Here is a 15,458-nt window from a genome sequence, read left to right on the forward strand (position 1 = left end):
AAAATAATAAAGGAAACTATTATTTAACATAATCTAATCATTACTTCCTAAGAAAAATATTAATCTAACTATGTGCTAGTATAAATAATGTGACAAAATACAGTATATATTTCATTGTAATATGAATACAGTGTAAGGAATATAGTTTAAATTGTTCTTTGTATATGTGAGAAGATAGCTTCCATTAGGCCTACAGTAAAACCTTAATCTTATTCTCTTTGTGACTTCCAGTTAGACATATGAATTACTCCTCAAGTTTGAATTCCTCAACAATAACTCAGATAATAATGTATACTTAAGTGGACTCCTGCGCTTCATGTGCAGGTGAATGAATATTTCAATGTTAGATATGTTTGCAATGTAGGTGTAATAAGTATGGTAATTCAATATTTGAGTATGAAAATCTTTTAAGTACAAACACTTTAACCTTTATCAACCACATGACATTTATACAATAATGCAACATTTTAAATTAAAATAACGTTAGTTAAGCAATGAGATGCCTCCAACTAAATCTTGTAAAGAGAAGCTTCAGCAGGCTTCAGTCTTTGGAAGATAAAGGTTATGTTAATTAGAATTTAATATAAGTTAAAGTTTTACTGTAGGTCTTGTATAAAGTAAGTATAAGTGTTTTTATATGAGTTTTTTTAAATATCTGTGTCTGTTGTAAATGCAGTGTGTAATGAAATGTTATAAGAAAGAAACATTATGCAGAAGTGAAAGTGAAACAGTATCCTTCAAATATCATGAAGAATGCGAGTAAAATAATTTATATTATTGCTCTGAAGAGAAGCGTGTATATATACATTATGAGAATATAGGAAGTGATATTTTATCATCATGTTATAATTAAAATAGTACCGGTATGTACCATACGTTATAATTGTGGACTAACCTTTCAATTTTACATACAATATAAAACCTAAATTATAAGTGTAATAAGTGATAAATCTATAACAAAAAAAAAAAAAAGCCTGTGAACTTAAACGTGTTTTCCATTAATACCCATGATTCAATTATGTTCAGGCGTAGGTTTGATTCCTTCTTGAAATGATTATCAGGTTGGATATTTTCAGATGTTTTCCCCAACTGTATGACGAGAATTTTCGGCCTCATCTAGCCTATTCACGTCATCCGCATTAAAGATTAAAGATAGTTTTAACAGAAAATGAGAGAATTGAAATTTTAATGATAATTTGATTTGGTGACAGAAGACATACGCAACAAGAAGTCTGCACACTTTTTAATGAAACCTATCCATATCGAACATCTATTTCTCAGTCAGCTGTGAGTAGACTAGAAGCTAAATTCAGTCAAAAAGGACATGTCAGAGACATAAGAAGATCTGGTACACCATCCACCTACAAGGAATTCGAACTTGACATTTTACTAAAGGTAAATGAGAACCCACATTCTACTCTCAGTGATTTAACATCTACATTTGGTGTTTTGAAAACAACTGCTTGGAGAATATTGCATCATAGTAAGTACAACTCTTATAAAGTTCAACACGTACAAGAGTTAATGGAAGACGACTTTGATAGAAGGTTGCAGTTCTGCGAGGCTATGACTTTTCTGTGACCAAGATCCAAACTTTGTAAAAAATGTTCTTTTTAATGATAAAGCTACATTTTTCCTCAATGGAGAGGTGAACAGGTAAAACTGCAGGTATTGGTCGGAAAAGAATCCAAACTGGACAACACAATCACATACACAATACCCCCAGAAGGTAAATGTTTGGACAGGAATTGTAGGAGGCAGAGTCTTGGGTCCTTATTTTTTCGATGAGTCTCTTACCGATGACTGATAATTGAAGTTTCTGCTTGAGGATCTTATATCAGCCCTTGCTGTTGTAGGCTACATCCAAATCTTCACGATCCAGACAAACCACACAATTCAATATGGTTTCAACAGGATGGTGCTCCTCCCCATTACACAGTCACTATTCGGGAATACCTGCATGAAGTGGTTCTGAACAGATGAATTGGACGAAGAGGACCTATCGAATGGCCTGCAAGATCACCTGATCTGTCTCTGCTTGATCTCTTTTTATGGGATTACCTGACGTGTAGAGTCTTTGCCATGCAACCTAGTGACATGAACGAGTCGAAGACAAAAATATGAATCAAATGCAGTGTCAAATCAAACGTATTCTTTGGAAATATGTATGTGAATCGATTAGAGGATGTGAATGGAGTATTAATTAAAATCAGTAAGATAAGCCCATGTTCTCAGTATGATTTGAGATTCCAAAATTTTTATTTCACATTTTGATTTTTAAAACTGAACCCTATTATGACGAAGCTGTATGAGACACCATCAAGTTTGCACTTGTATTTGTGTATGTGTGCTTTTTTAACAGAATACCTAGATGAGATATATTAGAAACAATTGCTTAGATTGGATACTTGATGATAAGGACTAAATTAGATTCAATTGTTGCGATAATCTGCACTAGGAATTACATATTATCCATCTCATAAGCTTATTAAAGAATTTCTGATGATGTTATGTTTTATTTAACGACGCTCACAACTGCAGAGGTTATATCAGCGTTGCCGGATGTACCGGAATTTTGTCCCCCAAGAGTTCTTTTACATGCCAGTAAATCTACTGACATGAGCCTGTCGCATTTAAGCACACTTAAATGCCATCGACCTGGCCCAGGATAGAACCCGCAACCATGGGCATAGAAGGCCAGCGCTGTACCAACTTGCCAACCAGGTCGACTAATTTCTGATGATGTTACGTGCATTTTGAATAATTTGGGAATTGTTTGTTTAGTCAACTGTCCGAAGACAGGTCTGAACTTCATAAGTGATATCAATAAGGAATCACTCATGAGGCAACTAGGTCAGGAGATAATGGGGTAAGGTGACCAGTTTCTTTCCCCCTACATTGCATACATCTCTGATTAGCTACATGTTACACTAATCAGACTTCACATGTATACAAACAGTTGTTCTTCCTCTGACACACGTTGTCAAGTGAGATATACTGCCTGATGTACATATCAGCCAGAACCTCGAGGAAAAATTTGGGAATTATGTTCCAGATTAAAACTTCATATTACAAACAATAAATTTAATTTATGGGTCGAAGAGTGCATCATTATTTTATAAAGCATTCTTTACAAAATCCCATTTTTATTTTTTATACTGGTTGTTTGCATATTTTACAAAATGATGTGAATAGTTATTTAAACATCCTGACTTTTAAAACATTAAATTTGAAAAGCTAATATAATATTTACATGTAATAAATAAATTTATTTCTTCATGAACTCATTGAGAATATTAGATCAGACTGATTTTTTAAAACAGAAACGATAATGGTGATAAATATTTATTCATTTAGCCCTACATATCTATAATTCATGAGTTTCGTTTCCAAAGGCAAGCGATACTGAGTCACTTTCACATCTGATGATCCTCCATGGCTAAGCTGATACTTATTTGCTGCAGCAGTGACAACACTCAGCCAGCCATAAAGCAATCTTACCTGAGATCGATAATTCCTTCCTTGGGCCACCTGGAGACTGACTGGTTGCAACATTGCACCTAGTTCTAATTGTGTCCCTTTTGGAGTGCACTTACCGGCTCATTCCACGCAGTTCCTGTACTGCCATCAAGAGGTTGGCCAGCTGGCTGGACTTGGAAGAAAACAGTTTGTTTATCTCTAGTTCTTAGATTCCTTCTCCTCACTCACCATCTTCATCCTCCTCCTCTCCCTCCTCCTCTTCTGTATCTGTACTCTTACTCTTCCCCAAGTTTTTGAGTTTCTTTCTTTTTGCTGCCGCTCTTCTCCGTGCTGAAAATGAACAAAAAATATACCTGCTAAGTTTAAGAATTTGGTATTACCCAAGTATGTACGATGTTTGGGTCCCTGCACTATATTTATTTGCAAGTATCTTCTATAAGTTCATACAAAAAAAAAAAAAAAAAAACATCGTCTGAAGAACAGAATGCCTTATCAACCCAATTAATATAGAAGCAGTACATGGTACTTTCAAAATGTATTCTCCAAACAAATGAAGTGCAAGAACCCAAGTCTTGAGTAATGTACCTCACATTTAAATGTAACCATAAGAATTCTCAACATAAACATTAAAATAATTGTACATAGAAAACAACCCCCCCCCCTTTTCTTTAATAGTTATTTTATCAATAACAATGCCAGTTTATAGTAACTAACCACATACATATTGAAAATGAAAAATCGGTAGTATTAAAATAGTAACCACATTCATATTAAAAACGAATAGTCACAAGTATCACAATCCCACCAATCAGGTACTACATGTATAATAATCCGTGGCGCTACAGCCCGTTAAGGGCCTAGACTGACCAGCTGGCTGCTGGCCTCACGCCCACATGCCGAAGCAGAGGTGGACGATCATCCAACCAGAATGGAGGTATCGTGTGGTTAGCATGATAATCCTCCCAGCCATTATAGCTGGCATTCACACCTGGATTTCGCTACCAATCGTAGCTCCCCAAGTGCATCACGATGTTGGGTAGGCACCAGTCCCATACACTGGCCGAAATTTCATGAGAAAATTTCTTCCCCCATGAGGACTCGAACCAGTGCGAACTACATGTATACACGCATTTAAATATCCCTAAACTCAAGAATCAAACGATGTAAATACCAGGTTATTTTCTAGCTTATTAATTTTTCCTTCATATATATTTTGGAACTAAAGGTTCGTTACTGTACTATAGCATATGAAAAGAATTTTTATTCAGACATAGTTTAGTAGTACAAAAAAAATCCGTAACAAATACAAAGGTGCAAGAAACTTCTTATTCTTTCATTGTTTTTATTATATATTGATAGATTTATTATTATGAAAATGTATATGTCATTCAAGCAGTATTTAAAACAATGCAGTGGCTCCCAAAGTGTAGCTATTCTGTGGATTTAAAAGTGAACTACAAACTCCTGTGAGGACTGTGGATACATTACTAGGGTCATTTCATAAATAATGCACAGGTTGGTAGTTACAAGAGGACAATGATGCCCCGGTCATAGGAGACGTGAATATTTCAGTACTGTTATACGCTGATGATTTGACTCTGTGTTCTAGAAGCATTAAGGGATTGCAGAAAGGACTTGACAAGCTTCAGATATACTCTAGGGACTGGGGACTGATGGTAAATACTGAAAAGACGAAGACTATGACCTTTAAGAACGGATGTGTTTACAGTAAAACAGAGACTTGGACATATGAAGGTCAAGCACTGAACAACGTGAAAAGTTTTGTTTACTTAGGGGTAACAATGACGATGAAAGGAAAATGGAATAAACATATAGACACTACAAAACACAGGGCACTGATAAAAGTGATGGAAACGCTGAAGATACAAAACAAAATCCCGGAAGTCTCTCTAAATTTATTAGATAAAGTATATAACGCAGTAGTTAGATCTACAATTACGTACGGGGCAGAAATTTGGAGTTGGGGACGAACAGAAAAACTTAACCAGGTACAAAGTGACTTTTTAAAATGGAAAGCAGGAGTGGGGAGGGGAACAGCTAACAGCAGAATCCTGAGAGAATTTGGGTGCCATACAGACTCAATAGAATGCAAGGTACAATTTTTAAAGTATTACCTGAGGATTGTGTATGGAGATCAGTCTCTTATTAGAGCGGTCTGTTATAGGGAGCAACTCGAGAGGAGAGACCAAGTAACCTGGGCAGGTAGATTATGCAGAGGGTTGGAGGAAATAGGCATGAGATTTATAATTGGGGAAGATTGCAGGAACAAGCGAAATGTCTGGCTGAAAGTCTAGAAACGCCTGAAGGACAAAGACAGGCAAATAAAAGAAGGGGAATATAGAGATAAGGTTGCTCTGGAGATCCAATCGATGATCAAAACAAATTGGAGAACCGAGTTATACCTCTATGGAGGAAGCAGATAAGGCAGACTGTGCTTAACCTGGTTTCGTCTAGGAGCTTGGAGGGCACTTAAAATCGTCAACGAAGAGGGGGAGAGAATATGTCCTCTTTGCGGTAGAGGCGAGACATCACACCATATTTTATTGGAGTGTGAAGCAACAGAAGCTCTGAGGAAAAGATTCCTGCCAGGGTCCTTCATTACATCTAGCAGGGGGCACTTGGCAACATATGATATATTAAATAATGCTAAATTTTGTGAGAGTGTGGGAAAATTTATGGCAAAAGTTCGACAGCTTTGGGTGGAACTGGCCGAGGGGGAGGGGTCCGAGGAAATAAGGAGAAGAGTTATTTATTAGTGTTGAAATGAGTAGTATTAACACTGAGCGAATAAGGTAATTAGGGGATAATATTCTTTTTGTATTTATTGTGGTTTTTTTTCTATTTGTTTTGTTTTTTTTTTATTGCGTGTGTATATGTTTTTTTATGTCTTACCTTTATATTTATTATTTAGATTATTTATTGCAATTTTAATAAGGAATTGAATTGAACTGTATATATGTTTCACTGTGTTTTTTTTTCTTTCACATCTTACATTTGTTTTATTTTTATTATTTTTCTGAAAATTGGTATGAAGTTAAATTAGTTGTAATTGTGATAATTAATGATAACAGTAGTAATAATAACAATTCTTGTTGTTTTACTATTTTATTATTAGTAGTATTCTTTTTGTTTTCTTTGAAAATGCAAACTGTGCATAGTCTCTCTAAGGTATTTGAAAAATGTATAAAAACACGGTTAATAACATTTTTAGAAAAAAATAAACTACTAAATGATAATCAATTTGGTTTCAGAAAAAATTTGTGCACTGATGATGCTATTATGGCAGTTACCTCAAAAATAATTCAACAATTAGATGTAGGAAATAAATGTCTAGGAATTTTTCTAGACTTACAAAAAGCTTTCGATACAGTCAATCACAGTATACTTTTGAATAAAATGGATAGATTAGGAATTAATGGAATTGCTTTAAAATTATTTAAATCTTACTTAAGTAACAGAACTCAAGCAACTAAAATAAATGATCACCTTAGTAAATCACATAACATTGATATAGGTGTACCTCAGGGGACGATTTTAGGTCCTGTTTTGTTTTTAATATATATCAATGATTTACTTAAAATTGACATTGAGAAATATTCTGGTACTCTGTATTCTTATGCTGATGATACTGTGGTTATATTTAGCGGTTCGAGTTGGAATGAAACTTATCAAAATTCTAACAGTGGTATTAATATTATTAAAGAATGGCTGGATGCTCACTTACTTTCTTTGAACGTTTCTAAAACAAAATTAATACCATTTTCATTAACATCACATGGCCTTGAGCAACTAGAAATAAATAATAATATAAGTATAACTATACATGATTGTAACCTACCTACTTGCTCATGTAACGCTTTGAGTATATCCTCACAAGTTAAATATTTAGGCATTATTATTGACCAACATTTAAAATGGGACAAGCATATCTCCTTTCTGTGTAACAGATTGCGTAAAACAATCCACAAATTTTCCATTCTACGCTCTTATTTACCTGTTTATGTTCTGCGTACTGTGTACTTAGCTCTGTTTCAATCAATAATTCAGTATGGTATTTTAGGTTGGGGAGGAATGGCAAAATCGACTCTCCGTCCTTTAAATCTGCTCCAAAAAAGAATTATCAAAATTTGTCTATATAAACCTTTTGATTACCCAACAAAATTAATTTTTCAGGAATTTGGCGTATCAAATCTAGAACAAATTTATAAACAAAAATTGCTGATTTACTTCCATAAAAACCACAATAAATTTAAATTTGATCCTCATGAACACCAGACGAGACAAAACTACAGTTTCTTTCTAAATACTCCCAAATGCCACACAACTGCTGGATTAAAACACAGCAGAAATTTTGGACCCAAAATATATAATACATTAATTAGAGCTTACCCTGAGCTAAGTACACTTAACACACATAGATTTAAGAAACAAATCAGATTAATTATTTAATTGTTTAAGCTAATTGAGTTAAAAATTGATACTCTAATATTCATGTACTTTTGTATTTTCTATTTGTATATAGACCCTGTTATTACATGCTGTATGTATTTTACCATTTATTAATGTGATTGTGCTCAATGAACTCTCGTAATTTTGTGATATATTTTGTATAACTGATCTGAACTGCGCCCGAGCACGAGCTTCTGCTCTTTCGGGCTGCAATGCCTAATGTAGCTCAAGTGTATAGTATTAATAAATATTATTATTATTATTATTATTATTATTATTATTATTATTATTATTAGTTATAGCACGAATGGCTGTACAGGCTCGTGCAAAGCATCTTGTATATATGAGTTTGTATAACTGTGTATCAATAAATATACTTTATTCATTCATTCATTCATTCATTCATTTCTAGCTCTCATTGCCTAAACACAAAGTACCGGTATGCTATGTACGAAATGAACACACATGCTTATTTCTCAAGCCTTCAACTACAACTGACGTAATTTCTATTGATGTTGCTTCATCCACTTTGCAGTTCTACCAACGTATGCATTATTTAGGAAATGACCCTCATATAATGGCTATCTTAAATTGTTTAAATTACTTTGTAAAGAAATGCTTTTTCATAGAGCAGTAAAGTTCTGTTCAGGGATGAAGTTCTTGTTAGGTTTTTTTTTATTTTCTCTTTGAAATTTGTTTTTATTCTATTGACCACCCATTTAATCTTAGCGACTGCTTGGTAAATACGTCATGGCTGCAGAAGCTGGCATATATGACAGATATTTTTACAAAAATGAAAGGACTAAATCCCTCACGTCGAGGAAAGAACATATTTATAACAAGAAACAAGATTAAGATATTCCAATATAAGCTTGAATACCAGTATTGAAAGAAGTGTACAAAAAATGAGTGGTATGAAAGTACCGGTAACACATACTTCCTAATATACAGTGTGATCGAGAAGACTCTTTGCAGTGTTTGTGTAGCCAAAAATCCACTAGGCAGAGAATTCAAGTGGCAGCACTAGTTGCTAAGCATATGATGGACTGGGGGTGTGAGATTGTCAAACCAGAATGATGGGGGAGTGCCAATGTTCTACAAGGTTGTATTCTAAGGTTACTAGAACTAATAGAGCTATGGAAAGACTTTTCGAATGCACTGTATTTTACACGTTTCATAACAATTTTATTCTGTTTCCTTATTATGTTGTGAATGATATTACCAATCATATCTTATTTTCTTGAACTGTTATCATTCAAATAATATACCAAATCATTTAATATGTACCCAAGTAAGAATACAAACTTTCTCTGGATTACAAATTTTATAGTTTAACTAGGTACATGCAATTAATTTTTTTGATAAATTCACTTAAATATATATACATGTGACATGGATGTTAAAATACATTATACTTTGCTCTGTCTGGGAGCTCTTGAGACTTAGAACATTTGTAACAGGTAAAGGCAACCCCATGACATGATGGCCCAGAAAGTGGGGCGAGAGGTTAAGGTTCCCATCTTTACAGACGATCAGCAAGTTAATGGCAGTAGGGGTGTCAATCGTACGTGCCTGCCGCCTTTATCTCCAAGGAAATGTCCCTGGTACTCATTTCTGTTAGGCTGAGTAGACCCCAGGACCACAGTGTGGCTGGAAGGATTAGATCAATGGAAAAATCCATGACCCCATCGAGATTCGAACCCGCGACCTTCCAGCTTAACATTTGTAATGAAACGTAAAAATAATTCTGAATATAATTAATTTCTTCGAAAAAGAGGGGTCTAGGGACATAGTGAGCAGCTCCCTTCCATTACTCTTCATCATTATGCATTGTAGCATACTAAAAACTTTTGACACCTGGAAAATTCTCTGCAAACCTTTTTTGCACTTACTGGGTAGAGTTAGTGAGTATATATAAAAAAAAACTTACACTCATTGTTGCGTAGCGAAACCTAGAAACACACATTCCAATCACACGATCAAATAAAATGAATTTTCGCTCATACTGACTGCCAGACCCAGCAGGTCTGGGTCAATCCAATTATCTCAATGAAAAGGAAATAAAAAAAAAATCAGTGCCTAATTAAACGCCTACTTAACCATGAAAAAGACACACGGATGTACACACATATATTATATATTGATATATATTTCGTCACAGCACTTCTTTACATGGAATGGTGGACCTCACATTTCTCATATACGGTGCTACCATTAACAATCATTACAATAACACTTCTTTGCAGTAAGCCCTTAACAATACTCTAATTCTCACCAGCTATCTACTCTCTTATTGCTCCGTCCATCGTACTATTCAAAAGTTACACTACATTTCCTTTTCTATTCATTATTCACTCACTAGAATTAATATTAGCCCTCTCTAAGTGCCATCTCTAATACTGTATACCACTTTCTATATTTGTTAAATGATTAATTCTGTCCTACATTTTCTATCCCTGTTATTTACACTAGAACCAAACTTTATCACTAGTATCGAAATCTAATATCGTCAAATTGTAAGATTTTTCTCTTATTCCATTTTTTCCTTGTCTTTTTGTTTACTATTGTTCTTATCACTATTCATACATTCATAGGTGCCTTTTATTTTCATATTCCCTGTTAACCCCATAATTTACACTCTTTACTATATCATACTTTATCCATCTCAACGGTTTGCTCTAGTATCATTCTTCAATTATCTAATATTTGTCATTCACTACTTCCAAGTTATATATTTCCTCATTCTCACTCGAATTTTTTCCCAGTTCCACTTACAGTAACACGTCCACTAAAAATGCTATCCTGCATAATATACTTTCTTTTGTCTGGCCCCTGTATATTTCATATATCATCATCATCATCATCATCATCATCATCATCATCATCATCATCATCATCATCACCACCACCACCACCACCACCACCACCACCATCACCATCACCCTCTTATTGTGTGACCTCCTTTCGGAAGGTCGATTCCAAATATGCCTCCATTTGTCTCTGTCTTCCCAAGCTTTTTTCCTGTTTATTTCATCCAACTTATATCCCCATTCTTGTAAGTTCTTCTGAATTTGATCTATCCATCTTTCCCGTGGTCTTCCCATTGGTCGTCTTACATTTATTTTTAAATTTAATATTCTCTTTGGCAGCATTTCCCATTCCATTCTTTTAAGGTGCCCATACCATTGTAATCTATATCTTCTAATTGTGTTGTTAATTTTTCAAACTTCAGAGTTTCCTTGATTATGTCGTTTCATATCCAGTCTCTTCGAGTCTTCTGTATAATATGTATTTCGCAGGATTTTCATCTCTGAGGCTTCAATTCTGCTCAGATCTTTTTTGGAATTTCATATATAACATGTTTATAAAATAACCATTCAACATTCACTCAAGTCTTGCATAATACGCTTTTCTTGTGGAATATTTTTGATGTAATTTTCTGCAATGGAACATTTTGGTCATTGAGCTCATTAGTGACTGGTGCCACCAACCTGAAAAGTATTCAACTCTTTATCTGTGCGTTTAAGCCTACATAAAATATTTCACCCTCTTGTTATGTTCTCTTATTTGACCCTTTACTTATGTGCCTAAATCTATACAATACCCCACTCTTCTGCTATACTCTCTTTCTCAAACAAAATTCCTCACTTGACCATAATTCTGGAAATTTTTGCTGGTCAAGTTTGCTGTCCCTGATGTATTGATCTGTCTGTAAGTGTGATTATAATGAATGTTACACAAATTTCTTATGAAAGTACGATGAAAACAGAATTCTTAATCAGAAACAATTCTCTAATTCATTAGGAATTCTATCACCTACATTAAGAATGATAATAAAGAATTGTGATTCAATCACTGCAGCTGCGATGTTAGGAGATGTGAGCAGAGGAAAGTAAAATGTGGTAAAAATGATGTGGGCTTAGAATATAGTTTGGTCAACTGGCTTCATTAGTCTCGAAACGCAGCCCTATCATTCAAGAATAGGCATGCAAATTCTATGGTGCGTGGTAAAATGGACATAAATAATACATTGTAAGTTTAGAGTAAAGTGAAAGCAATGTTTCAAATGAGGGCCAATATTATGATGGGTTAGAAATCTGACACTTTACATCAGTGGTAGTCGTCAGCACTCACTGAAATGGTTAATGGGTAAGGAGTGTAACGGAATATGCATTGCTATGCAGAAGGGAGAGAAAGCATACCCATCAGCAGCCACGAAAGCATGCCAGTGCACCTCTTATCCATTTGTAAGAGATGCTAGCCCGAGGGTGCACTGTGCTAATGACCGCTGCTCTACATCATTATGGAATAGATAACACTCTTCATCCCATCTGATGAAGCACAGTTTTTGTATTCACATGGAGGTGATAACTCAAAACCACCGATTTCTGACTTACGTCCTTTTTACTGTGCTTCACTTCAACTTTTCTGCCTCCGATGGTAGGCTTGACAGACTTAAACAATGACAAGGAATTGTTTACCGCCAGATTTTTGGCAAATAAGAAACTGTCAGTGAAAGTGACGTTAGTAAGTGGAAAAATAGAATGCTCCTTAATCGTTTCGAGATATGAATCCCATGATATTTTCAATAAGAGTGTGGCATATTCTTTAAGTTTATACTAGCTAAGCCATATGTTTTCAAAGGAGAAAAGTGTCATGGGGGGAAAATTAAAGGAGTACACAACACAAAAATGAAGTTGCTTTGATATTAAGGCAATTCATGAAACATTTACAATACTGGTTTTATTTCTCTTCTACATTGCTTCGTTTGGCAACAATCAATTGCGAAAGATTCATATGCGACGTCAAGAAGCTCACAATGCCTAGCCGCGCATAGCAACAGTTTTATTAATCTGTTTAAAAGCGGTTAACTTGCATAGGAGTGTGTTATGGTGTGTGCATATCTTTCCATCAATAATAATTCATTAATAATAATAATCCGTGGTGCTACAGCCCACAAAGGGCCAAGACTGACCAGCTGGCTGCTGGTCTCATGGCCACATGCCGAAGCAGAGGTGGACGATCATCCAACCAGAATGGAGGTATCATGTGGTTAGCACGATGATCCCCCCAGCTGTTATAGCTGGTTTGCATAACCGGATTTCGCTACCTATCATAGCTCCCCAAGTGCATCACGATTCTGGGTGGGCACCGGTCCCATACACTGTCCGAAATTTCATGAGAAAATTTCTTCCCCCATGAGGATCGAACCAGCGCGCATTCCATAACACGAGTCCTAGGTAGGATGCCTACTTACATAAAAATGCCCTCTTGTAGTGCGTATGGGTGCAATAATTCAACATGGAAAAAGGGCAATCGGGAGAAAGGTATATCTTTTCATAAATTCCCTCACCGAAACGATCAAAGTGTGGTTAGAATATTGTAAAAGGAAAGAGTTTATTCCCGGACCTGGAGCAACATTGTGCTCATTGCATTTCAATACTGAAGACTTTGATGAATCGCAGTGTTTAAAGATGAATTTAATGCCAAAGGAAAAGTTTTGTGGGCCCAAACTAAAATCAAACACGGTTCCCTCCATAAAATCGACTAGTACCAGTAGTCGTGTTTCTGATGAACATAACAAACCGACAACCTCAAAAAGTCAGCAGTCAAGATCAAGATCGGCAAGGTATGAAATGAAATGCAAGGAATTAGTAAGGGAAATTTTGGAAACTGATAGGCCTAGTAATAATGATGATAGCCAAGTTTACAAAGAACCCCCTTTTTCAATGGATTTCAATTTATCACTACCCAACATAGCAGTTCAGTGTGAATTAGGCTGTGAACTTCTCAGAAATTGCTCCGACCTTCCATCAACAGAAATGGATGACAATACGAATGAAGAAGTAATGAATGACACTCTATACCAGTGGTGACCAAAACTCGGAACTGCAGTGATTACATGCGACAGCCTATGAAGTAAGAAGACGAAGGAAAGGTACTTGGCATGAAAACTACAACCAGTGGTGGATCCTGTACTAACATCTTGATCAATCCCGCTCATAAAAATCTCAAGCTTTGCTGTATCAGTAATGTCACTGCCCTGCCCATCTCAAATGTCTGGATTTAATGTCCCTAATTATGTCAGGTGAAGAATACAATGCGTGCAATTCTGTGTTGTGTAACTTTCTCCATTCTCCTGTACCTTCATCCCTCTTAGCCCCAAATATTTTCCTAAGCACCTTACTCTCAAACACCTTTAATCTATATTCCTCTCTCAAAGTGAGAGTCCAAATTTCACAACCATAAAGAACAACCGGTAATATAACTGTTTTATAAATTCGAACTTTCAGATTTTTTGACAGCAGACTGGATGATAAAAGCTTCTCAACCGAATAATAACACGCATTTCCCACATTTATTCTGTGTTTAATTTCCTCCCGAGTGTCATTTATATTTGTTACTGTTGCTCCCAGGTATATGAATTTTTCCACCTCTTCCAAATTTTATATTTCCATTTCGTACAACATTCTCGTCATGAGACATAATCATATACTTTGTCTTTTCGGGATTTACTTCCAAACCTATCTCTTTACTTGCTTCAAGTAAAATTCCTGTATTTTCCCTAATCATTTGTGGATTTTCTCCTAACATATTCATGTCATCCGCATAGACAAGCAGCTGATGTAACCCATTCAATTCCAAACCCTCTTTGTTATCCTGAACTTTCCTAATGGCATACTCTAGAGAAAAGTTAAAAAGTAAAGGTGATAGTGCATCTCCTTGCTTTTGGATACGCATCTGAAAGAAACTGACCTATACGGACTCTGCTGTATGTTTCACTGAGACACATTTTAATTAATCGAACTAGTTTCTTGGGAATACCAAATTCAATATGAATATCATATAAAACTTCTCTCTTAACCGAGTTATATGCCTTCTTGAAATCTATAAATAACTGATGCACTGTACCCTTATACCCCCATTTTTTTCTCCATTATCTGTCGAATACAAAATATCTTATCAATAGTTGATCTATTACGTCTAAAACCACACTAATGCTCCCCAATAATTTCATCTACATATGGAGTTAATCTTCTCAAAAGAATATGGACAAAATTTTGTACGATGTCAACAAAAGTGATATTCTTCGAAAGTTACTACAGTTAGTCTTGTCCCCCTTCTTAAAGATAGGTACGATTATAGACTCCTTCCATTGTTCTGGTACAATTTCCTTTTCCCATATAGCAAGTACAAGCTTATAAATTTCGTTAGATAATGTGCTTCCACCCTTTTGTATTAATTCTGCTGGATTTTGATCGATACCTGGAGACTTATAATTTTTCAGATTTTCTATCGCAATTTAAACTTCAGAAAGTGTGGGTTCGGGTATAAATGGCTCAGCAGTTTGTATTTCAATTTCGTCCTGATCATTTCTATTTGGCCTATGTATATTTAGTAATTACCCAAAATAGTTTTTCCATCTGTTCAGGATTGAATGAGAGTCTGTAAGCAAGTCATCATTCTCATCTTTGATCACGTTTACCCTTGCCTGATATCCATTCTTA

General features: G+C 35.3%; 1 protein-coding gene across 28 annotated transcripts in view; it reads right to left on the minus strand.

Annotated features, from left to right (window-relative positions):
* Window positions 1-15,458, minus strand: part of cac (calcium voltage-gated channel subunit cacophony) — a 1,051,854-nt gene that overhangs the window by 451,537 nt on the left and 584,859 nt on the right. For all 28 annotated transcript variants that reach the window (XM_069834011.1, XM_069834005.1, XM_069834017.1 and 25 more), the window contains one exon: window positions 3,709-3,810. In XM_069834011.1, coding sequence (XP_069690112.1) covers window positions 3,709-3,810 — 102 coding nt within the window. The remainder of the gene's footprint in view (window positions 1-3,708; window positions 3,811-15,458) is intronic.

The sequence above is a fragment of the Periplaneta americana genome, chromosome 8 (assembly GCF_040183065.1).
Source record: "Periplaneta americana isolate PAMFEO1 chromosome 8, P.americana_PAMFEO1_priV1, whole genome shotgun sequence".
Classification (NCBI taxonomy): domain Eukaryota; kingdom Metazoa; phylum Arthropoda; class Insecta; order Blattodea; family Blattidae; genus Periplaneta; species Periplaneta americana.